The sequence below is a fragment of the Falco naumanni genome, chromosome W, assembly GCF_017639655.2.
Source record: "Falco naumanni isolate bFalNau1 chromosome W, bFalNau1.pat, whole genome shotgun sequence".
Lineage (NCBI taxonomy): Eukaryota > Metazoa > Chordata > Aves > Falconiformes > Falconidae > Falco > Falco naumanni.
Window position 1 is genome coordinate 21,283,684 of NC_054079.1, and position 26,836 is coordinate 21,310,519.

The 26,836-nt window shown below is 38.3% G+C and overlaps 1 protein-coding gene across 1 annotated transcript in view; it reads right to left on the bottom strand.

Moving 5' to 3' along the window:
- Positions 1–512: 512 nt before the first annotated feature.
- LOC121080638 (methyl-CpG-binding domain protein 2-like) overlaps positions 513–26,836 on the bottom strand; it is a 40,751-nt gene continuing 14,427 nt past the window's right edge. Inside the window, exons 3-7 of the mRNA XM_040578785.1 lie at positions 21,251–21,388; positions 11,061–11,151; positions 10,137–10,314; positions 3,124–3,264; positions 513–983 (exon numbers count right to left, since the gene is read on the bottom strand). Of these exons, the coding sequence (XP_040434719.1) occupies positions 3,135–3,264; positions 10,137–10,314; positions 11,061–11,151; positions 21,251–21,388 (537 nt within the window). The 3' untranslated portion in view covers positions 513–983; positions 3,124–3,134. The remainder of the gene's footprint in view (positions 984–3,123; positions 3,265–10,136; positions 10,315–11,060; positions 11,152–21,250; positions 21,389–26,836) is intronic.

Below are 26,836 nucleotides of genomic sequence, written 5' to 3' on the forward strand. Positions count from 1 at the left end.
TGACCTGCCAGGCAATTTAATTTTTAAGGCTCCAGGGAAGTGAGGCAAACCTGCTTGGCTTTTTTGATTATTTCTGAGTTTTCTGATTAACTGTGCAAGCCCCAACTCACTTCACAAAAACAGGGTGGCCTAGGGCGCTGCTGGGGATGTCCTCCCTGCTTTGTCTAGGTAGAAAGAAACAAGCCCAAGTTTGGGCACCTGCCACAAGCTACGCTGAAGACACTTTTTTCTCGACAGTCTCACTTTGACCTCAAAGCAGAACTCTGTTGAGTCATGCTGGCTACTTATTTTTAGCAGTCACCTTTCTCGGAGGAAATACACAATTATACTTCACCTCGGCTGAAAAATCCACGCCTGCTCCTGAGTTCAGACAGATTTCCTGAGGCAGTGCTCTGGGCAAAGACAGTACTTGTGGATAAACGCCTCTCCCAGCTGACTCGCTATCTGGCCGAGGGAACACTGAAATATAAGCAGGGACGCCAACTCTATCCACAACACAACAGCTTTTCAGCTGCTTGGAATATAATCATTTATTTATCTTTACAGTGATGACAGAAGAATGTACAGGTGTTTTCACCCATAGGTATAAAAATCTGTTTATATACAGAGTCACAATAATCTTTAATTGGGAAATCATTCTGTTCTCCTGATCCGTTCTTACCAAAAACCACAGGAAAAAAAAATTTAGTACAGGCAATATAATTCCAGTAGGTTTGCAACCTGGCATCAAAAGCTCAGCTTTAGATTAAGGGTGACGTTTGATACTTAAAAAAGGACTTTACGTCATGGGACACAAAATAAAGTTGCTTTTCAAATAAGATATATACATCAAAAATAGGAGTCTAAAAAAGGCATTGGTTTTAATGCTATTAGAAAGCTATATAAATGTGCATGGGTCCATTTCTTCTTATAACGAAAGACCAAAGGAGAAAGCGCCTCTGTCTTTTCGGAAGTTCCTCCTGGGGTAAGTCAGTTAGAAGTACCTGTAAAAGAGAAAGAAATAACCCCTTTTGGAAAAGTACAGGCTGATGGTTGCAGCAATTAGAACGACTTTGTTGGAGCAGCTACAGCTGTGTTTCAGCTCCATATTAAGATCACACCACAAATAATTCATAAGTGGGTACCAAAAAATTAATACCACATAAGTAGCTGCTCAGTTGTTAAGAGTCTCGCAGATGCCTAGTTAGTTTTTCATTAAGCACAACTTGCATACATAACGTGCTTTTAGCATCCAGCCTCTTGCACCACACAGCCTCCTGGCATATTGCCCACGGCCTTACATCACTTTCTGAATTCTTTTTTAAATACAGCATAATGTGTACAGGAAAAGTTTCTCAATATAAAAAGATCATATTGGAACATTAGTATGTATAAAGCAAAAAAACCCCACCAACTTGCATCTTTCAAGCTATTTTACATTAGCACTTCAACAAGATTTTTGAGTAAGTCTCTAATTAAACCCAGTAAGGCAGAAAAAAAGCAGTTTTATAGAACATAACCAACACACGTTCATTTGCATGGAGACTAGCTATGTACACGTAAATAGGTGATGAGTTCACAAGTTGATGAAACTCAAGGTCTACTGCTCCAACTGATTTCCGCAGAGAACCACAGTACCAGTGCAAAAAGAATCACTTCTACAAATAGCTTTATGACTCCATTGGAAAAAATTATTTTATGCTAAATTTAAAAAATTCAAAACAACAATTCGATTCTAAAATGGCAAAGGTTTAAAATGTCACATCTTCAAACAACGTTCTTTCTTGCCTTCCTTTAAAGTTATCCATAATTAGAGTTTTATAGGAGAAACACTCAGGGATTAAGATTTTAAGAGTAAATAGGTATAATTTAGAGTAATTGAAAGATTCTAGTAGCCTGGAAAACATCAAGATTACTGGCCTGTTAAGTGGCCGGTAAACAACACTGGCAAATAGCTCTTGTCCACAACTTAAAGATCAAAATTATGTTGCACTGACATTGTAAGTAATAAAAATGACTGTGCATTAGAAACATGAATATTCAGGGGCTGGTGGGTACATTATAAATACATTTTGTTTCTAATTATAAGAATTTACTCAAGCAACACACCCGTGTATCTGAAGCAGTAACCTGGTGTGCAGTCCAGATACCAAGTGCAAAAATAATACCTGGCTGATAGTTGCAAATCTTATCGGTTTACACCCTTCTTTTATAATTACCACTCTGTGCTATGGGTCAAATACCAGTATGAATGCTCTGCAGCCTTGCTAAAGCAGGTCACAGCCTGGAAACTTCCATCCTATGTCTACAGGTTACCACAGTATTCATAGCTGTATAAAAGTTAACTCCTTTGTACCTGCCAAATAGGAAATACATATATTCTTTCCCCTTGTGGGTAGTAGCTTCATAACAAACAAAAAAATGAAATTAAGTCCTTTAAAATTACACAACCATCTCCAGACAGAATTCTTAGTTGTTAAAACTTCAGCTAACTGCTTATGAAAAGGTCAGATCTTAAAAGCTGTGCACTTTCATAAATGAGCACTAGGCACTCAGTGGAAACAAGAGGATGAATTACCATTCTTCTGCAGATGATTAAAAAAAAAAAAATTTAGAGAAAGTTTGGCAAACCCACAGATCACTACTGAAAACAGGTATAAGACACAAGAAGATGCCTTGGAGAATTAATTGGTAGTACTATTATCCATTTATAATTAAATAGAAAAGTTTCAGGAACTTGTTATGCAATTTTATAAAATTAAATTTTGCCAAACAGAAAAAGGCCAGTTACTTTGATTGGTTTACCCCAGTTTTACAACAAGTATGAAGTGCCAGAAAACACACCTGCAATCGTTTCTAGAGACTGGGTCTTTGCTGTGAAGGATGAAAACCACTGTTTTTTCCTCCCAGGTGATCTGTGTAGCATTTACTGTGAGGATGTTCACGTCTATAGATGCAAAATCACCCTAGTGCTCTGCTGCTATCAGATATCTGCTGCTATCACCAGCAAGGCAGCTATCACCTTGGGAGGAGAAAGCAGGACTGCTGGTGTGTGATACACTACTGTCCACCGACTGACTGCCCAGGCACTGCCAGCAGCCGAGACAGGTAAATCTCCTTGTGCCCCCAGGAGAACTGACTCACCTGATTTCTTTTTATGCTTCATCTCCATTATCCATTTCTACATCTATATCTTTCGTTGTATCAGCTGCTCGTGACAAAATGTCTGCCATTAGTGCTTCCTCCAGTTTTTTACGCACTTGTTGCACCCGCTCTTCTTGTTTTCTGAAAGGAGAAAAGGGAAGAAGGCACAGAAACGTCACTCCTTCAAGTATACTAGTAGGCTGGGAGCATAATATTTGCATAAATTATTCAGGACTGGCTTTTCAACTTTTATTTTAACTTGGAACAGAATACGAAAAAATAGTTCCAGTTGGAAGGGACCTACAATGATTGTCTAGTGCAAGTACCTGACCCCTCCAGGGCTGACCAAAAGTGACAGCATCTTATTAAGGGTATTGTACAAATGCCTCAAACACTGACAGGCGTGGAGCATCATGTGTGCAGAGGAAGAAACTCAAGGACCTTCACTGATTCCATTTATTTACTCTTTCCATTTATCTATTTAATTACTCCTACCTATCTATTCAGTCTTATCTGCTAGTCAGTGATGCATTTAAGATGGCAGCAGCTTCTGCTGAAACAAAGGTTTGTTTCCTTGGGGAAAGTTAATTCAAAAATACTACCTCAATATCAACACAAATTTAAAATATTTTGATTCATTGTTTAGTTTAGAAGGTAGTATCTAGCTTTCAAATGTTACAAGAAGTCCTCTTTCCAGGTTTTCCCCAAAGAACACAAATTTTGCATCAGACCCAGGGTGTTTTTTACATGAAAATCCACTTGTTCTATCAAGCTATGTTTTCCAAAAAAGAAAACCTTTAAACAAAATACACACTTAAAAATAGCCAGAACTCATCAGAAGCAGGCACAGGAAAACATTCATTAGTGCCACAAACTCCCTGTGGCTCTTTAGGATGGCAGGACAGATAGAAAGAACATCAAATCTTAGAAGAGCAGGAGTGATATCCCACAACCTCCACAGAAGCCAGAAGCCTCTGAGGAGCAACAGCCTCTGAAGCTATTCAGTTCTATAGCTGCAACCACTACCAGCCCTCCCTAAGTACTTCAGAGGAGGCTGTCTGCTTACAGAGATAGCAAAAAGAATTTAAAAAAAAAAAAAAAAAACACAACAAAACAAGCTAGCAGGTCAGTACAGAACTTGTCTTCTATCTTCCAGGTATTTTCTATCCTTGTTTTCTGTCTTCAATATACAGCTTACTGTCCCAGAGCTGTTAACTTTCAATGCCTAGAGTGATCTTTCAAACCCTGGGGCAGAGAACTGAACAAAACTAAAGATACCTTACCTTTTGCAGAACCTGTGACAAAGGAGAAATAAAAGTTAGGGTAGCAAATTCAGTATTTGTTAATTGAATGAAAGTGATTCCAAGAGCACACATGAACTAAAATACAATTAAAAAAAAAAATCAGTACTAAAAACTTGTCACCATCACACTGTTGGAATACACTGCACACTGGAAAATAAATAGTTGAAGTATAATTTATTTGTCCCCTTTTTGGCTTCAAGACAGTGGGATCTTTCCACAATCCCCAACCTACAAACTCCATTGCAACAGGCTTCAGACTACAGCCACTGACACCAGCAGATCCCTTCCCTTGATTCCTGGTGGTTCCTTACTCAGGGCTAATTTGAGCTATGATGGTAACTACGAGCACTTAACAACAGCATTTTTTAAAAAGTGCCTGAATGACCAAATCAGAAGAAGAAAGCTGCTGGAGTATCTTTATAAAGCTTTCCATTAGAGTGCAAAGAAAATTCCAGTAAATTAAAACACAGGAAGGACACTTCCCTACTCTTACACAGAATGGATTAAGAATGAAAGGTAAATTTTCCTTGAACACGGTTCTGGTCACTGGGCGTTTTAAGTGTATCTCCTGGAAAAGCCCTGAAGTATCACATAGCCAGTGAAGATATGGGAAATCAGCAATCCTCCCTTTGTCAAAAAAGTCACAGGGCATTTTGGTAACCTTGCCCACTCAGGAACCTGAATCGAGCCATGAACAGCTGAGGTGGGAGAGAAAGGAGGCCCCTTCCAGGCTGTGAATATTTCATAACCTAAATGTGTATCACAGAATGCACTTCACAGAAAGCACACAAGAAGTTATTCTGGAACACCTTTTCCTTCTTTCTTGTGGCTACAAGGTCATTCCCTGCTTTGCTCTTCAATGAGTCTGGTGTCCAGGCACAGAATCTAACATAAAGGCCAGCAAGTAACTTATATATCAATTTTGGGGAGCTGGGCACGAAACAATCATAAGCTTTACCACCTCATTAGGCTCCTTATTTGAGATCTTCTTTTAAACACACTTCACTATACTGATGAAGTTTTGAAAAAAAACATGCTGAAGCATAACCTCAGCCTGTCCTCAATTTCGGAATCATTATCCTGATGTGACAAGCCCCTTCCTACCACCTCAGACATAGAACCAGAGTATTTAATTCTCACAATACACAGAAGTGACAGTTTTCTCTATCTTGGACCAGCTTCTGTTATTAAGGGCCCAGGGTCCCTATTCATGGTCTACGTGACCTTCTCCAGAGGTTACTCCTAGGTCTTGCTTCCCAAACTAATGGGAAGACATAGCTTTCGCCAGTTAACTCATTTCCAGATTTTCAGCCAGCTAATTGATCTACCAGGGAGCAGCAACCAAAAAATAATTCACACCACTCCCGGTCCTGAAGGGTCTGGTCTTCTAGCAAACGGTTTTTAAGTATTAAAAACATAGCTCTTTATACAAGTAATATGATTTTTAAAGCACAGGAACTACCAAGAGCAAATGTTTAAGAGCCAACAGCAAGAAAACACTACTAATAAGAAGTGCTCATCTTTAACACTAAATAAAACTCTAGGGCTTAGGAGTAGCTCCATTCAATTTGATTCATGTGACTTCTTATGCTAGTTTATCACGATAGCATTAAGGAAAACTACTTTAGCCCGTTAAGTCAGCAGGGTTAGCAGTGCTGCCAGGGAAGACAGCCACACACAAGTACCCACTATTTGCTACCAGCCCTCAGCCCTTCACCTCCATGGCTCCCTGGCACCGTCCTGCAGCCTGTGCTGATCCTTCTCACCTCCTCAGCTGCATCACTTGCTGCTAAGCAGCTCCCCAGCCACGTGCACTTTTCAGCCTTCCTCCCAGCAAGACACAAGCCTCATCCTTTAGTTTAAGAACTATTGTCTTCAAAAGCAAGCTAATATTAAAGACACTTTATTCCCAACACAGAAATTCACAAGCCTCTAATTCCAATTCCAACCTTATTTTCAGTGGAGAACTGCTTGACACAACAGGATTCAGATGATTTCCTTATGCTTAGCATGATTTTATTTGTCCTCACTACTTGCACTCTTCTTAGCCCACAGAACTAACCGATGTGTGCATGCTTTAAAGACGTGTGATTCCACAGTACTGTATGAAATCCAACTACGATACTGTGCCAACCTCCCCTCTGGCTTCTCCCACCATTTTTTTATATTGCTAAATCTACTGAGGCTCCATTTGATTTAGGTCCTTATGTGCTGGCACAGCAATATCTACTCTGTCATCAACATAAAAAATGGGTTCAGATTAGATGGGAAAAATCCACAGAACCAACTTGTGCTTGTCTGAACATCAGCTCTACCTCCCTTTGTGTCAGGGGGAAGGTAATATCTCTTTCCCTGCTCTTCCAGCACATTCAAATATAGTATTTTTTGGAGACACTCTAATCAAGAACCATCACCATAAGTGCTTACAGTAACATGTACTCTGTTTTTATGAAAAAAAAATACTCTAGAGCTTCTCAGCAGCAGGCATTACAGAAGTCTTCCACCAACCAGGTCTGAGATGCACTGCTGAAAGGAGAATTATGTTGACTGTATTTCTTGTATTATATTAAACTCAGGTTTAGAGGCGTCTGCTAACTCCCTCACACACATACACCTCTCCAACACATCACTTCCAACACATCTTTCCCATCTCCTCCTCCCATCTCAGCAGAAATTAACCACTGTAAAGACAGCCTATTCTAAATGGTAATTACAGAAATCCCCACGTGCCTAGTTACTGTGCTTTCCTGACATAAACTTTCTGCACCCAGATCTAGAGACAAATTTAATACAGTGTATCTCATAACCGAGATTGATAAGGATTATTTAGGGTTTTGTCTCTCTGCAACATGCATTACTTTACCTTACAATTTTCTTATTCCCGAGGAAAGCTCAGACTGTGGAAACACTCTCGATCTCATTTTCTTCCTCTGACACATTATAGTTCTTGTGGCTTTGGTCTGCCACACGGAACGTGAGATTTGTATAGGGTATTGAGGAATCTGGTGAGGAACTAAGCTACAGCTGACTAGCTTGGATCAAGGTTCATACAGGTTAAGATTTAGACATTAAATCCATTAAAAAAAAAAAAACTTAGAGAGCATTAAACTTGAATTATTCTCCATTGCTGTCTCATGGTAAATACAACTTCAGGTTTTTTTGACAGATTAACAGCTATTTTGTCTTACCCACTACTGTGCAGAGCATGACACAGCCAGATTACAGCCAGTACTACATTAATTGTTATGCTTTGGTAAATTTACCAGGTTATGACTACCCATAAGAAAAAGCAGAAGTACCACTACCATGCTATTTGAAATGTCAAGATAGCTGAGAAAGCCCAGGAACAAAACCTACTGGGTGCTGCTCAGCAAAGGACCTAGACTGAGCAAGACAAATGGCTGTTGAAAACTGCAAGATGGGATTTTCAGAAACGACTTACATGCTTTAGGAAAAGAAATCCCCTGAAAACTGTAAGCTTTAGAAAATCCCACTCAAGAGAGAGACACTTGAAAAGAATGACAGACTAGACTATGAAGCAGAACAGAGCTGTGAGTCAAAAATTAATTTTATAATATATTGCAAAATTTCATCCACCTAAGCATAACTGGAAAAAACAATCCACCTATTTGTTATTTGCAGAAGATACCATTCCCCAGTTCATCCCAAAAGAGAGAAACTGGTTAAAGCATTTATCTGGCAGAGACACAAAGGTTGTCAGTCTTAGCCCTTGATGGAAATGAAGGCAACTCAATAGTGCAGTTGCAAAGAACATAACTAGATGCTGGTCAGGAAAGAAGCTGCAAAGCAGTGGTCTCAAGATAAATGATCTCACAGACTCAGTATGGGAGAAGACAGTTAACAAGGAATTCTAAAAGCCTGCCTCGGGAGGCTAAGATTTGGATGTAAAGACCACGGAGAACCACACCACACTCATTTTACATACTTACCCTTCACAGGACTAGCATTAAGAAGCGCAGAACTATTCAGGTGTATGCCACAACTTGAGAAAAAAAATAGGTGTTTGTCCCTAGTGATCAGGAAGCATGGCTGTTTCTTAACCATGCATTTATAGCAGGTTATTTAAAGTTTTCCCACTGAATGCTAAACCAGAAGAGAAAATTTTGCATTTTACCCTGACTATGAAAGAGATTTACCATCATTACATGACCAGGAATACTTCAAGTTAAACATGAGTCAAGCTGACAGCTATTTTAGTAGATATAAACAACTGCAATAATCTCCCTGAAGAATCTGTAGTACTAAAGAATATATGCTGGCACCTCACCAGATATCCCCAACGGCAACCTTTTCCTTACCATTTATGTAAGTTCAGAAAGCAATTGTACTGCTTTCCTTAGTGATAACAAGTGCTGTATTCTGATACTACTTCTTCATGTTTTCTGAATGGTCTTAAAATGAAAGTCAGCTTCACACAAACAGTATGAAAAAGTAACTTCCAAGAATCTTTTGGTGGTGGTGAGCTGCCTAGGAAGTCATGAATCAGAAGAGACACTGAACTGGCAGCATATTCACAGAGGTATTGCTTCTCCAGTTCAGAATCCGTGTTCTTCCTGAGTTGCCAGCACTGACTTCTAATTCATTATTTACTTTTTTTAAAAACAGCTGAATGACTGATAAGACAAAAAAGGAAATTTGTTTCAAATAAATAATAAACGTTGTCAAACGTGCTAAGAAATTTTCTCATGCTGCCCTGTAACTTTTTTTAACAAAGCAAGAAGAGCTTACCTTTTGAAAGCATTTCAAGTTAACGTTTAAGAAAATAAAGCAAAGTAAATCCCTAAGCAAAGCACTGGAAATTGGATAATTTTATACCTTAACATTAGATTTGCAGAAGCTTCAGCTAGCCATCTAGGGCTTAGAAAAGACTGCGTTAGTAGTATACTTTGGTGCCGAGTGCACTAAGTTGCAAGATCCAAGTTTGGTCTTCAGATTCCCTATGCAATCCAGAATTAACTAAAAATGTGATACTCAAGGCAGTGTTCATCCCATGTGCTGATTCATGCTAAGCAATGCTAAAAAGAAATATATCGGATGACAGGCTTATGTCCCATGTCTTGCCACACTCTGGCAATTAGTCAATGCAACAAGAAATCTCTCTCTTCACTCGGTCCTAACTTTGAAATTCAGTGCTGAAGCCCCTGCTTTTAGTACCCCCAAAAATAATGAATCTTTCTTTGAAAAGAAAATTAACAGTACAGCTGTTAAAAAACAAAACCTTTGCCCCTATGTGAACAGATCTATCTGTGCTCTTCATACCATATCCTAATCTCCCACTTCAAGAGGGTGTGTTAGCTGCAAAACTATATGCTATAGGGGGATATTCTTATTCTCCTTTGTTGAAGTACTTACTTTTTAACAGAGAACAACAAATTTACTTGACCTAACCAGAAAAGGGAAGGAAGAAAGCCAATACGGATTATGACTATAGCTTAATGTTTAGGGCTCTGTCTTGGGAAAGAAAATGTGAATTAGGACTCATACCTTGGGGAATATTTTCTATCATTATTTTGGCCTCAAAGAAAAAAAAAACAAAACAGTTTTTCATTTTTCTAAGCGGGTGACCTAATCAACAGGTACAAGAAAAATGTTCACACTTCCCTTATCTCCAGGACTGCACTGAGCCAGGAAGGAATCTACTTTAATGGAACTTGCTTTTTGTTTTACAGAATACTTCCAGAAACTTACCTAATGTCATCATCTGTGACTATGAAAGCTTTGCAGAGGGGTTGAGATGTATTAAGCCAGATGGCTGGGTTCTTCTCAACAGCTGCAGAAAGCTGCCCCGTGATAGGTGCAGAACTGGTGTGCAAAGCACTGGCAACAGCTGATAACAGGGTATCGTCATTGTTACCTGGGCCAACTCCTAAACCAAAGATAACCGAAGAGTTACCATTCACGTTCCCTACGTAACTTCAAGTGGCGGAGCTCTTCTCAGTTTGTAAAGGTTACGTGTACTCATAATATAACTGCCACTGGATACACGATTGTATAATCAAAACAGTTAAATGCAAGTTCTTAACAATGGCTTTGTAATAGCACAGTTCTCATTTACATTTAAATCAGTATTGCAAAAAGCATCTCATTTCTAAAATGGGCTACGTTTTTTGTTTACACTAACACTTACAATATCATCAATTTTTTAATCAAGATGATCACATCACAAACTTATGAGTCACATACTGAAATAGTTTCTTTGCAGCTTCATGGTATTAATCCACACCAGCACAGCCTTTGCTTTAACATGAAAAGGTATTAAATCAATTCTGGAAAATGAACACTGGAGATTTTTACAACACTAACATTCCCAAGAAAATCTCCCAAGCAGTATAACAAAGTTGTTAGCTTTGAACTATGACTTGAACGTATTTTAGATCAACTTTCACCAATAACAGTGCAGTTCTGAAGTGTGGTTTATATTAACTACATAAATTAACTAAAAATAAACACAGTTTTGGAGACTGAGGTATTTTGTCAGCAAAGAACACTTATAATTTCAAGTTTACTTCATCTGACTGCAAAATGAAAACTTAAGAGCATCAAAAACTCCATCCTTTTTAAGCACAATTAATTTTGTGGATCTGAAGCAACTGCAGCAAGTGACCACAATACCTTGAAGACCTTTAGGTAGCTCCATGGATTTTATGATTTGTTCACTGACATCCGATGCACTGAGGCCTTGTAGCCTCTTCTCCCAGAAAAGCTGAAAAAGAGAAAGCAAGACTGCTCATGAGAAATAATTAGAAGAAGAAGAATAAAAAACCCCCAACTAAATCAGCTCATGGAAATAAACAGCATTCAAAGACAGTGCCTAGCAGCTTACAAAACAAGCAACCTGGCAGTCACGTAAGCTACCAGAAAGGTAATATCCTATCTGCTGATGGAGTTTCAGCCATGGAGAACCTGCTTGTACAGAATTATGCAGCGTGTGTTGAGACCCTGGAGACAGCTCTGCATGCCGGAGCAGTCCAGCTGCACCAACACCAACGCCGGTCAGCAGCTACACCACTTCAGACCTACGCTGGCCTGATGACCCGGCCCTTCCTGACACTGCATAGATCTCTTGACTTATCTGGAAATAGAATCAAATCTTTCCACTTTTTGGAAGATACGTGAATTAAATTCACATTCGTTTTACTTTTTATTGCTTTGTTTATTAGCTGGGAGTATGCTTCCATTTCTCACAGAAACCTATTTCTTGACCTAAGAGACTTTTGTCCAGTGATACAGATTTCCCTACTCACTCCTATCTTACTGGTCTGAAGATTCATCCTGAAGTTCTGGGCTGGAGATTAGCCACACTTGTTTTTTAAAATGGCCTTTCTATTTAACAAGATAGTGATAAAAGCTAGTTAAAAAGTTGATTTCCATTCCATGGGAAACTACCTTTAACAAAAAATCTTAATAAGGAGGTAAGCAAGATCATAGCTCTGCAATTTCCTGTGGAAAGGGCATTCAGAAATAGTTTGATTTTCCTGCACTTTTTCTTATTTTTCTGGGGGAGAAAAAAAATATCTTTCTTTTCATAGCTGCAAAATCTGAGACATAAAACTAGACAGGCAGTTACTCTCATTCCTAGGAAATTCTTTGTTGCAGCTGTGTAACCAGAAGCGGTAGTTTAAGATGAGGCTTTTGAATGTCACACTCGGCTCTAAAACCCAAAGTGAAACCACTAGCACATCCTCTTTCATCTTCTGTGGAACCTAAAGTGCCAGTCACACAACATCGTAACTGTATCACTGTACATCAGTGATTCTTATTCAGAAAAAAACCACATTTTTTTCAGTTACAGAGGTAGTAAAGGCAAAGAAAAACACAACAAAGAACATCTACCTTAGCATTAAAAGCATACTACTGACTGAAAATAAAACATACAGTTACGCTAAGAAAAATGCAGTACTCTCCACAACACGTCTGTACAGCTTCATAAATCAGTTGAATGACATTTGTGTTGCCTGAGAGATTACTATGTCATTTTATAGAGATCTACTTATTTAAGCATTCTTCTCTGGACAACAGGACGCATTTGTAATGGAGTTTAGATCTAAGTGGTTTAAAAAGCCCACACAGGTTCACCTAAGTAAGCTCTACAAACTCTGACTACATTTCACACCTTCTCGACATCTCCGTGATTTGACAGCTTTTTGAAAATACCTGTTGCCACTTGCATCTCATTTTACTAGAGCCACTTAAACTTCAAATGCTTCCTGTAAACTGACTCCTCACTCTTAACTAGTATTAATTTTCAACATTCCAACCCAGGTTTGAGCTACATTGTTAGCTAAGTATCAAGGCACCTCCGTTACCTTGTTGAATGTTAAATATTTAGTACCTCCAGCCATTCCCTCCTGCTGTTTACCACTATTGCTAAGCCCCCACCCCAAGAAATCACTCGAGGTGTCTTACAGCGGTCCTTACAGCTCCGTGGATAGAGTGGCAGTGCCTTAAAGCTGTCTAGAAGGCTAAAGAAATCCTTTGTTACAGAGGCAAAGCCAGCAACTTGCTAGCCAAACTCTAAAAGCAATATCAGGATTCAGATAAATGAAGTCAAAGTAAAATCTTATCAGTTCAGTATTTTGTCACTGGGTTAGCTTCCCATCTTGACAAAGTCTCTAGAAAGCTTACTTATGTTTTCCACTGTTCAAAGAATTCACCCTGCATTCTCCTTTCCTTCTGCATTTCATCAACTTTTAGAGATAAGCAAAAGGCCCACCAACCCCAAATCCAAGCCATGTTTTTATATGCTACAGGTAAACATAAGAACAGCTCTGTTCATTTCGGATAAAATGAACTGGTCTACAGCAGCAAATACATCACCAAATACAATCAAACATTACTGGGGTTTGATTCTTCGGGTCCCTACTGGGAACAACCCAGCACACATCACAGAGAGACAAGGAATCAGGAGAATGGTTTGGTTATAGAGAGTATATTAGGAATGCAAATCCCCATGTGGGAGAGAGTGCTTGAAGAAGGACAACTAGCACATATGAAAACTTAGAAGATTTGGGAAGTGTAGCGCAGTATTGATTGGGTGTAGCTTCCAAGACCAGGACTCGCTCAGCTCTTTAAGCACTGATTGCGAAGGCAGGGAAAAGTCTGTACAACTAGCAACACCTCAGATGACTTTTGAGGTCAGCATCAGGTAGAAGAAAGCACCTGGCACTTAGACACACTTGCTGAAACAAGATTGAAGCAAAGCATTTTCCTAGCACAAAGCTTCCAGCACCATTATGTATAATTATTTGCAAATGACAATGACTGTGCTTCAAATTCTCACCTCCCCAGATCACCACCGAGACTGCACACGTCACTCCTACTAATTTTTTGCCCAGAAATGAACTGCATTCCTAGAGTTTTATTATGAAGTTTGTTTTCCAACCCTCTCTGGGTTCTTACGAGTTCCCTCTGAAGCCCTGTGTCTTTTCTTGGTTTTTACTGAAGATTCTGAGCTGGACCAGATCTGGACAAGTATTTCCCTATCAGCTGTGCCAGGAATAGCTATTAAGGGACGGTGAGAGAGGGAAGGAAGTTACTAAATACAAATTCAGACACAGCTTTTGTGTTACTTCACTTACATGATGAAGATGCAACCATTCCACAGCAGCAGAAGTAACCGAAATAGATCATGCAAGTCTTGATGTGCAGAATATCTGCCTCTGAGGTACAGCCCTAAACATAGCTTACACTATTTAACTTACAACTCTCTCATCATTAGTGAGACTGGGAATAGAAAAAGAGAAAATAAAGTTCGGGTTCAAAGGCTTTGTGCCCCGCTAAGCAGAGAAACAGGCTCCTAAATTAGGAGCAATTCATACAAATCCCATCTAGTTTGGTTGCATCAGCAGCCATAGAGCGTTGCTGGACTTTGTAAAACAAGGAACAGCCCCTCACACAATGCAAGCGTCTGCAGCTACAGCCAGCCAAACTCAACAGATGACTGCCAGCCAGAGAGGCCACCTTCTGCATAATAACCTTACAGCATCTTACCATCAGAGGTTTCCTCGTAAAATGGACTGAGCTCTCCAGCCTGTGCTTTTCTCAGCTTGAAGATGCACTGGTACAGACAGAAAAGCAAGATACATGCCCCCAAGGAAAGAAGCGTTAGCAGACATGAGAACCTGTTATTCAGTAATGAGAATCCTGATGGAACCAGCAGAGGAAGGAATGGGAGAAGAACTGGATTTCAAGACTTGTCATTGTTTTGATGTGGTATTTCACTACTAATGCAAAATGAATAATCGTTCTGAGGATTCAGTTATGGGTATTCATCCTGCTGGACGATGAAAAATGGCTATATTTCAGTTTAGCTTGAAGCAGTGGTTAGGGAACACACATCAAAAAGAGACTAAAGCCATGGTCCTTCATTTACTGATGTTTGGAGTGTTTTAGATTCAAAAAGACCCATCAGCCAAGTGCTCCATTTCCTAGGAAATTAATCAATGCGCGTTATGTCAAAAGTGACCTCTTACGCAATAATCTCCTGCTGAGCAAGAAATGTATCCCTTATCTCTCAAACTTACTCTCCGGAGGGCAAGCCTGTTTTTTTCCTGTGACAGAGGAGGCAGCATAGGAATGCAATGCCAAGGTCCCCAGGGTGGAGCAGAATTTTCACTTCCTTGTTCTGAAACTCCATAATGGCAGAGCTGTACCACAGCTGTGCTTCTGAGGTTCTTTATTTGGAGAATTATAAAATATTGCTTCCTCCATAATTGTTTCTTGTCCAAGAAAAACTATTTGTGACTAATGGTGAACTATAATCTAACCCGTAATCTCTGCAAAAACACAGTCTCCTAAGCAACTATTATTTCCCATTCAGACAACAAAGAAACAATAGATTAGCCTTTCTATTGCAAGAACCACCAAACATATTATGAGCTGCTCCTTTTCCTTAGATAAATAAAAGTCTATTTGCAGTTGCTCAAGCTCAAGGAAGCCTACAGGAAATTTTTGCTAGAAAGAAATCCATTCCAATTCTATTATTTTTAAAAGAAAAGCACATGTGTTCTTAACATTCAAACATTCCTGGAGGGTGACTGATTTCTACATAAACAAGAACCTCAGATTTCTTCTGCCATTTACTATTTAGAGAGTATTGAAAATACTGTAGATGTCAACAGACTGAGGTACTTGACTGGACACACAGAAGAAAGGACAATGATTCCAGTGTTGGTGAGTTCACAGATTTGTTTACCGAGGTAGTTTCTTCTATTTAGACAACTACAGATATCCACTCTTAACTTGCAGCAGCAGTCAGAAAAAGCTACCATCTAATTCAGAAGTAGGATGGACACAGCAAGTTTAGCAGCACAGTCACAGCTCCAGGAGCTGCCTTGGCATCTTCCTAGCTCTCTGCAACCACATGTATTTCCATGCTGCTTGCAGGTGCATTATAAACTGGTCTGCAAGCTGATTAAAAGTTAGTCTACACAAAGCACAGTCAACATATCTATACTGTACTGCAGACACAGCCAGCCTGCAATTTTGCAACGTTTTAAAATGTGTTTTAAAGGCTGAGACCAGAATGCCAGTTACCGTTCGGGAAACTGCTCAAAGGAATGACATTGCAGGCAGTTAAGTAAGGAGATATGATTAAAGAGAGGTCTTTTCAAAGTCTCCATGAAAGAATTTAAAAGGAATGAGAATTTCTGCAGAAAATCAGAAAAATTCTTTCCTCTTTTTATATCCGGTTTCTGAGCTGCTCAGCTCTGCAGCATCCATAATAGCCAATCAAAATTTCAGTGTTCCCTTAGCTGCCTGGGAGAGGGAGATGAAACTTAAATCTCATTGGGTTGCTTCCATCCCTCTTTTTAATAATTCTAATAGATATTAACCAAGAAGCTTAAGTTTTCCAACTCTATTTGAATTCTAGATTCTAACCCTTTAAGTTGATCCACAGGAAAAAAAAGTCACATCTATTTGACAAAATACAAAGTGCTAAGAGCTAAATATGCCTTTCTTATTAAGAACTGTTCACAAGAAAACATACATAAAATGACATCCTGCAATTTTTCTCATAAAGTAGGCTTTTTAGACTGCATATATATTATGAAATGACTATGGTCAGATTTAATTTGTCACATATAATCCTATTCAATAACCCATTACAATACAAGCCATTACAAATATATATGATGGTAAGTTTATAAAAGAGACTTTCAAATCAATTTTAAAGAGTACTTCTGGCCTACAAATAGATTATAAGTAAATATATCAGCTGTATCCTAAGGCATTTTAAAAAAGAAAATACCCTCAGATTTATCCTAAGGTGGTTTTTAAAGGTGGTTGTCTGTCACAGAACTAGAGGAATTGGATCACATAATACTGCCTATCCAATTTTCTCAAAATGAGCTTTGAAGGGAAGGATGTCCTTTTAAACACTTGAGGTATGTTTGTGGGATGTTTTAAGCCAAATGGATCAGGAAGATACTGATTTGCTTTGCAAATTCACTGGTTTACCGGATTACCACTCACATAAACATCAGTTTTACTAGTATGGTTTCAAATATCCCTACCACCACTACCAACAGTGTAAACCAGATTTAACTAGTGATCAGTGGGTCCTCAGGAGTAAGAGTTCTCCCAAAGCAGTGTCTCGGGTACCACACATTTAGGGCACGGGGGAAAATGAACGAGTCTTGGATTTACCCTGGAAATGGTCAATCAGCATGGAACAGTGTGAACCAAGAAGCTCTAACAGACGAAGAAGAGGGTAAGTGCTCTACATAGGACACAGGGACCTGGACCCTCTGGAGGCACCACATGAGTGGGGGTACAAAGGGCAGTGATCCATGAGAAAGTTTGATTTGCAGCACCATTCAATTTCATCCAGTTAGGTACTGTCAAGAACACTTGACAGGCAAGTAACTCAAGTTTAAGTGATTACATAAAAGATTTACTGCCTATAATAGTTTCCGGACTTCCACTGCTTCACATTCACCCACTTCACACTTGAGGAATACTCAAACCCAGATGCACAGATGGAGCATTAACGTGCCCCAAAGAACTGATACATCTAGTGGCCTGTTTGCAAAATAGGAAGGAGGGAGAAAATGTGATTTTAAGACAGTACTCAACACCACCTAAGAGGAAAATGACAGATATAGTTACATGATTTATTAAGTCATCATTAATTCCAGTTTCCTTTTCAGCAATGCTAATCTGACTTTTTAAACGTAAATCATCACCCTTAAATCCATCAAGAATGTATCATGTCTTATCGAAATCTAACAGTGGAGAGGAGGCTAAAACAGAGGAGTTTGTTGGGTTTTGATTGTTTTTTTTTTCCTTTCTTTGCAGGGCCCACTACCAATCTTTCAGGATTCCTTTTCTTACACCGGTTTATCAAAACTTTTTTATCAAAATATTTTGTGCAGGTTGATACTTCAAAAAGAGATGTTAAAGCACTCTGAAGAAAACAGCAATTGAGGCTATTAGATTTGCTATTTAGGAACTTACAGATACTACTATCATTTGATTAGATAGGAAGACTTTGCGAAATCTCAGTGGATTGACTGGTGCTGGTATTTGAACAAAAGCCACACAGAGGAAGAAGGCTGATAGTGAAGAGAAGTCTAGCGAGTACCAGTTGACCCTTCAGAGCATGCATGCATACACTCACAGCTCAAGTTCTGACACAGCCTACTTCCAGGATTCTCAGAACATTTCCATTTTTTCTTGGGTAAATTTCTCCAGTCTGATTGATAACCAGTAACCTATAAAACCTTTAAGAATGGCTTTGAAAGCTTTAAAATGCTGTCTTGCAGAGCTGTTGCTTGAAAAAGGCCTGGAAAACCTCATGACACTTCTTGCATGCCACAAACTAGCATGCTGAATATATGGAACCAGCAGTTGCCACAAAGATTTGTTGCTTTAATTGACAGATTTACCTATACAAAGATCATAAGCAAGCTGCGATTAATTTATCTTTCCAAGAACTCCAACATGGTTTACTGCTTAAAGAAGAGCTGCTGCCAAATATGTTCCCTGCCAACACCAACAGGCATGTCTTCTCACTCTCAGGTCATGAAAAAACCTACTGACTGCCAAAGGAACTACAGTACTCATTTATTTTGATCTTCACAGAAGCAGGCAGGCCAAAGAGAATTTTCAGGGAATTCTGGTTAGACTGTCTTTTGAAGAGGGAGATACAATAGATATAAGCGGATAAAGCTTTCAGAGATGGATATCTACAGAAGCAAGAATCCCTTAAGGGATTTGGGCCAAGGATTGAAGAAAACAGGGAGGAATAACACTGGAAGGAAGTGGTAACTGAGTAAGCTTTATATACAAATAGACCATGTAGTCGGTGTTTCAGCATTCACTTAAATATCCAACACTGATATATTTACAGTCTGTGTACAGAAAAGTTTGCACACCTGAGTATGAGAGAAGGAGAAGACAGTGTCACACATAGGGGTTATTTATGTAAGGAAAATAGAGGCTTTATCTGGAGGGGAAGAGAATTCAAATACATTTGCAAGGTCGCATTTGTCCAACAGTTGTATCTCAAGCAACAGGTGCTCTACATGGTGCAAACTTTATTAAGAACAAAGTTTTCCAGCAACTTCTGTCCTCACCCTGGCTTCTCTACTTTATCTCAACAGATCCTATCAAGAAAAAAATCACTGCTTTTTGAAAACCAGGCAAAGATCATACCTATTAATATTTATGCTCCAGCTAGCGAGTACAACATTGGAATGAACTGCATGCTATATTCAAACAATGGGCATGTGTGTACATCTATGTATGCATACATGAAGGGTGGATACATGTTCAGTGTCTGCAGTTCCTCCATACTTTTGGTTATTACTAATACCAAACCAATATTGTTCATTGTATGACGGAAATCAGTGCGTAAAGAAACCAGATCACTGGAAATTGTTTAGGAAAGCTGTCAATTTGCTTAAGATTCTACAGTAACTGACTGTATACTACCTAGAGCAAATTTCTTTGTTCCAGATTTTTTAATGAAAATTTTACTGAAAACTCAACTCAAATTTTATGTAAAAACAAATGTAACAATCTGTTCTCTCCTTTCCCAAGTCTCCCACCTGTGTCAATCATCACTACTCAGAATGATGACAAACTAAAAAACAGCTCAAGGCAGCAATCTAGCTTGAAGAAAAGCAAGAGTAAGGCACACCAAGATTTGCTTTCCTATTAGATATATAAGATTAATTATTCCACATTCAGTGTGATCAGAGCTAGCATTTTTTCCAAATGAAGTATGGCAATACAGAGTAAGACTATTGTTTAGTGCCCTCTTCCGAAGATGCACTGTTGCAAGCTTGGAGAAAGGAGTTTGAAAAAGAATGCCGACACAGTGATCAGCAGACAATGATTTCTTGAAGATCTTGCTATAGTTTAATCCATTAGAACCTATTTTAAGGCAGCAAAGATTTAACTTGGGTAGGTTTGAAAATTGACTATCCGGTAAGGATTTGCAAAATAGGCTTTCTCAAAAGATAAGGGATGCATTCCCAAAGACTTCAGTCACTATATATCTGAAGAAAAGATTCTGGAAGAAAGAAATCAGGGAGGAAATAGGCAAGCATGAAATGGTTTTAAATCCATCAAGACATGAATTGCTAAGGCATCCATTTCTCTTGCCACAAAGGTGCCATAATTTTCATATGCTTTGGTGATTATTACTGGTTCAGCAGATATGACCAAAAGGAAATTCCTGACACACAAAGTGTAGTAATTCAACAGGAAAACCCAAAGAATGTGAAGAGAATCAATAGACACATGCAATTATGCATCTTTTAGATCTGAATGTGATACACTTACATGGCCCCTGCTGAACTTCATGGGACCAACAGTGAGGTTAGCTGAGGCCTTCAAATCTTGCTGAAAGACATCTCAACAAAATGATCCAATATGGCTCGATATTTCTTCTTTTTCTTTCTCACCTGAATTTAGAGGATGCAGAGTCTAAATTGCTCATGTTATTTCTTACAAGAACAGCATTCAAGATGTTTGAAAGTGCAATATTAGAGACAGCTTGAGTTTCAAAGGAAATGTTGTTAAAAGTTAGTGACACGAGTGTACAAAAATTTGAACATGCCTCTGCATTTTCTTCTCATCCCTGCACCCCTAAAACAGAATAAGGTGTTTCAATTTGATGGTAATCATGCTATGCCTCAAAAGACATGTCAGACTTAGAAACAATACTTCAGTCCAGTATACACTACATTATTTACCCAATTATTCATTCGTTAACTAGATTCTCATTTCTTCTCAGATCCCTCCTCCCCATAAAATACAAAACTAAAAAAGCACTGTGTGAACAGGCAACCTGTCATTGACATAAAGAAAAGCAGCTAAAAAGAAGAATTTGTGTAAGATGAGTTGATGTTACCGTAGTTTAAATTTATAGTAGCAGTAGAGTGAAAAAGAGGGATTTAAAATACAATATTTTATTGATTTTGTGCAAAGTTCTTCTATATAAAAGATATATTACGACTTGATGAGAACTGTGTATTTTATTGAAACTTCTATTAAGAAGCTGCACCTGAACAATTTTATTTTTTTATAATTGATGTCCAATTGTGACAGTACAGCATAGATCTGAATTTCAAGAGGAATGTGGTAATCAGATATGAATGAAGTTTTGGATTAAGAACATGAATCTCCATATGATGTGACTGTTATTTCTGTATCTTTTGAAATACATTCCTATAAGTAACCTTCAAGATTGGAATTCTCATCTGTAATTGAAGCACATCTGAAAACAAGCACATTTTCAGCTTGTTTCACAACTTACTGAGCAGTAACAATGGAAATAGATTGATTCTTACCTGTCGTGGCTGCTCCGTCACTCGTTGTGGATCACATCGTACTTTGTTGCTAGGATGATTGGTAACTTTGGTGACTGGTTGTTTGAAAATTGATGCAGTTTGTCTGATTGGTAAAGTTGTATTTAAGTCTGGTTTTCCCTGTTAAAAAAACAAAAAGAAGAAAAAAGAGAATTAGCAAAAATTATACATAAAAAGTACACAAACTAATGTTGGATTCACCCTCTTCTACCGAGGCTTTTTTCTGAAGTAAAGATTTCCTTTAAATGCTGCACTTAACTAACCTTTGCAGCCCTCCATTTTAAAAAGAAATTTAAAAAAAAGTAACACTTAGCTGGTTCCACACTTTCCCCCTTCTTGGGAAGAATCAAACTGCTTGAAAGTCCATCTTTTGTTAAAATATATATGTTAATTGTTCAACTGACTTACATTCTGAAAAGAGACAGCTTCACAATCAGATGTCAAAATGAAATCTCCAAAGCTTCATAAAAATATGTTTGTAACAAACAGTTTATAGAGTTCCAAGTCTTAAAGGACAGCATCTTCCTACATAACTCTGGTCACAAATTTCCTAAGCAATTCCTACACCAAACAAATCCTCATTAAGTGCAGCAATTTATTCTGGAAAAAAACCTAAAACTATATCAACTTCAACAAACCTTTTGACAAAGCTAGCTTTTATCAGGTTTGTGAACTGATGATTCCCAAGCATCTGCTATAACTTTACCAATAATATCTGGTCATACATCAAACCCTCAGGCCAATGGAGAAACTAGTGCCTGAAGCCCTCTTTGTAGCAATAACCCCAGAAGTATTTGGGGTGGGGGAATAGAATTCTCCCATGACCCCCAAAACTGATGAAGAAAGAAGATAGATCATCACCTTACACCATTCCAGCTTTTCTAAACCTGTCTCTATCCAAAAGCAGACTGCCAGTTTGAAGTGCTGTGCCAAGGAACAGCACCTCACAGCTTTTTGTTTGTAAACCCATTTCTTCCAAGTCTTGAACACATAATACCAGACTTTTCTGCTTGTGAATTTTGTCTGATATTTTCCTTAACTGAAATAAAATCTTTTTTTTTCCCCAAAAAAGGATACAAGAGTGTGACTGAGAAGACACGTCACTATATTGACACCAGAGAGACACTGAAAATAAATATCCCATGATAAATACTTTCCTAATTAATGTGTAACAAAAAGCAAGTTCACTATTTTGCAGGACAGTCTTAAGCACTTCAAAACAATTCAAAGCCATATCTAGTTTCTGACATAGAAAAATGGTTAAGCTTTTGCGTTTTATAAGTTTACTGCCAGTCATTCAAAAGGAAGAGAAATAAGTTATTATGCAGTATTTCACATCTCAGAAGTTTCATAATTGGCTGTGAGATCACAGGTCAAAAGTTACACCGTGAACACTGGTATTAGACTCCATCCATGTTAAAAGTTTTTCATTAGGATTTACTTACACTCCTAATTTTGTGAGAGAACACAATCACTTGGTCTTAGAAATGGGAATTAAATCTCAATCTTCATATCCTCCATATATAGATTATACAATCTGGACTACACTTCATAAAACAGACTACATTAAGAACCAAAGAGCACATGCTTGTTCAAAAAGCATTCATTTCTAAGATCAACACTCTGGAATTCAAGATGACAAAAGCCAGAATACTGACTATAGATATTCTGTAATGACCTGTATCAAAATTAGATTAAAAATATGGCAACAGGCTTAGGTTTATTAAGCAATAAGACTTCTCTTCATTGCATCTGTTGCAGATTAAATTCTTATTTTAAAAGTACACATCCCTCTTTTAGAGCTTTGCTAAAGCAATCTGATAAGGTAGTTCCTCCACCATCAGAACACCCTGATTTTAGCATACCTCTGTAATTGCAAGGCGGATGGCTGATGAGAAAAGAGTGTGAAGTCATTCCTTCTATACGTGTACAGTGCACAATCTATAAACTAGCAATAAAGAGAGTATAATCTCTGCACTCCGCAGAAAGTAATTTTCATCATGAAGACCATTCTGCAGGCAAGCCACTTAATCCCAAAATACACCAGTTATTATATTGGGTGCTTCTATCCAGCTATTTGATTCATCTGCTGGGTGGGGGTACAGGCAAGGGAGAGGCCTCTTGTTATAGCCTCTCCAGGATGACACAGTGCTATTAGATCCTGCCTGGCAGAAAAAAATAAGGAATTCCTCCATGTATTTCTAGGGAATGTAATTGACAGGAAGAAACAACATAGTAACACTTCACATTTATCCAGGCATCTCAACATAATCTAAATGAAGGGATAGTTTTAAAATTTCAGGCCTCGATTTTTCATGCAGATGGCAAAGGTGGTGATTTATCAAGAGTACTATGCGTATTCTTAGTTATTCAACAGTATGACTCCATTTATATGACACTCATTTATAGTTAACACTGTAGCATGTTGGGAATCCCGGCTTAATATTGATTTGTTCATCCTCTCACAAGAGCCAGAACACTTTCCCAGATCAACAGAAGAAATATGCCAGAATATTTAACAACAGACAGGTGAATTCTGAAAGAGTTCTAGAAATCTGTTCTTTTCAATGGAAGCAGTTCTGATCACAGCTCTCTATTCTTACCACTCCTTTAAATCACAGAATCATAGAATCGTTTATGTTGCAAAAGAGCTTTGAGAATAGGCCCCCTTTCTTCACAATTTCCAGGTAGTGCAGTTAACTCATTTAAATATAATAAGGCTAAAGCAATGGAAGTTTTTCTCAGAAATTCAGACATCTATCATTTCTAGTTTATAAACTTACAGCCAGAAACTAACTGATCTCTGAGTCTTGCAATATTACAGCTTTTGAACAGGAAAAGCAGCGTATCTTCAGAGATCTCCACCTTCAGCTCCACCCCTAACACGCTGCTGAATTTTGTTTAACTGGAACCAGGGTTTCCATGGCCAGAGCAAACAGCAACAGAGCATGAGTACTTCTGCCTCATTACACTTTACAGTTTTAACCAACCAGAGAAATTACCATTCAATTAGCATGGAAGTCTTAAGATCTTTTTATACAAAGCAAAAGTGAGAATCTAAACTTATAAGTAAATCTAGACACAATCTTCACCTAATGCTTCACCCAGGTAGTCCAGGTCCACTAGAAAAATACTTTCGATACTGCGGTCATCACTTTTAGCGTGTGCTTTGCATGGTGGATACTGGTTATGGGCTCCATTTTTTTTCCTCCCCGATGATGACAATAGTAAGTCTAATGTTAGACTTTCTCATATATAATACATTTTTTCATATATAATTAAAGTATCTCTGATGAGCACAGCATCACCAATCAGAGCTAAACAGTAATCACACATACTTCAATTTGCACAAAGTATTTTGACAATGAACTTTCCTCACACCACATAACTGACACCAGAACCTTGACAGACCTTGCCTATCCTACAAGCTTTGCATTCCCTGATCTTGTGACATCAAGTTCAAAGAAGTATTTGTAGCTTTGAAGTCCATGGCCCCAGTGCATTCTGCGCAGTAGCATCGGTATTAGTGGTAAAATAACTATTAAAACTGACAAAACCAATAATATTACAGAGCCAGCTGCCATATGGGGGATAAATCTGGAAAAGTGAACATTTCTAGAACAAAGGTCTTCATTTCAAGTTCACAGAAAATATTTACAGGCTCCTTATGGCCAGTAACGTGACTTAAAGAGAAGTTAAAAATTAAATCCATTAAACTCAGAAAATAAAAAGTAGATTTCTTCAGGCAGTCTGAAAAATCAAGACAATGCAGCTACATTAATGATATGGCCCCCAGAATTAAAGCAAAACCCTGATGAGCTATAAATGATGCAGGAAATACAGGTTCAAGGGCTAGATGGCCCATATACTTTTTATCAAGGCTACATACTAGAAAATGGTCATCAGGATAAACTGTTTAAACGAAGAACAGAGCAATTCCTAAGTACTGTAATTATAATCTCACTACTTTCCTGTTTTATTTCCTTTCTAATCATTGTCACATCTGGGCTTTCTGATCTCATCCTATATAAACAGTCTCTCATTTGTGTCACTGAGTTTTGAACAACAGAAATAAAACTCTAGCACAGAAACTTGCTAAGCTCACCCATCTCCGGCACCTGCAGATCTTGGGATATACAGGGAAAAAAAGTATCACATGTTAACAGGAAGTGACTGATACTCACAGAAACTTTTTCACAATAAATCATAAGCCAGCCACACATAAGATTTATCCGTGACAAAGGAAAAGCTTCCAGCACATCCTCATAGAAATAAGTAACAAAGATCCCTACAACCGACACCTCTCCTGGAGAACAGAAAGTTCTTTTGAGCTTTCCACCTACACGTTTCAAATGGTCAGACACCGATCACTTCAGATGGCAATTAAGCTCACAATATTCAGTTTTAGGCACACTTTGGCCTTCAGAAACACAGCCATACTGTGGGCTTCTATGCTGCTTGACTACTATCACAGAACAAAATCTCTTCCTACTCTGGGAACTATAGTAATGTACTAGCCAGCAGAAAAATCAATTCCCTGCTCATTTTTACTCAGTAGGAGTATTTTATGGTCCAACAAGGATTTCCAAAAGAATTTCAGCCCACTACCTTTCCAAAGACATGACTTTCCAGAAGCATCAACATGCCCCGGACATAAAAACATTTAAAAAACTCAGCAGAGGATTTTCAAGCTTTTCAAATCCTTTAATCCAAGAAGTCACTTATAACCAGACAGCATGTTTAACCAGTACTCTCTATTATGTTTTCTTTACAAAATGAAGAATTTATAAGCATATTTTTATAAGCACAGCAGTATGCTGTATCTACTGGATTCATATTCAATTGTATTACTTATTTCATTGTCTCTTCAAAAGCACTGCAAATAAATAAAGTAGCATAATTTGCAAGTGAAATGTAAAAATGGATACACAGAAAACAATGGCAAGATTAGCATAGGTTGAAGCGAAACTCCTCCTGCAGCCTTACTGTAAATAAACCTATCATACGTACGCCTTTATTGCCAATACTGAACGGTCAGTATGAATGTGCAATGCTAAGATTGGAGAGAAGTATTTTGCTAGAAGAATATTTCCGTGTTATTTACACTGTTGTACATTTAACATCACAAAATGGAGAGCATTCATTAACATATATTATCCGCGGTTCCATTTGAAGCCAGGTAGCATTAGTATGTCAATCTTGACATTGAGTTGTAATCTGCTCCAATTACATGAGAATCTCAAAAGTTACAAGTATGGCAAGACAGCATTTCCATCCACCAGCTGCATAAATCTAATTGCCTAGACACATCCCAGAAAGAAGACTCAAGTATATTTTGATATTCCTTCTTGAAACATACAAGAAGCCAAAGGATTTAGAAACATTTGTGGTAAATTGTACAAAAACAAACAACCTATAAAATAGGAGCAAGTTTATACACAAACTTGCCTATGCAAGTCTGTCTTTTACAGCCCCCCAGCAGCACAGCTGCAAGGTGGACTGGAAGACAACTCCAACCAAACTCTTTCAGTGTCTTGTGGAAAAAAAAAAAACAAACTCCAGGAAAAT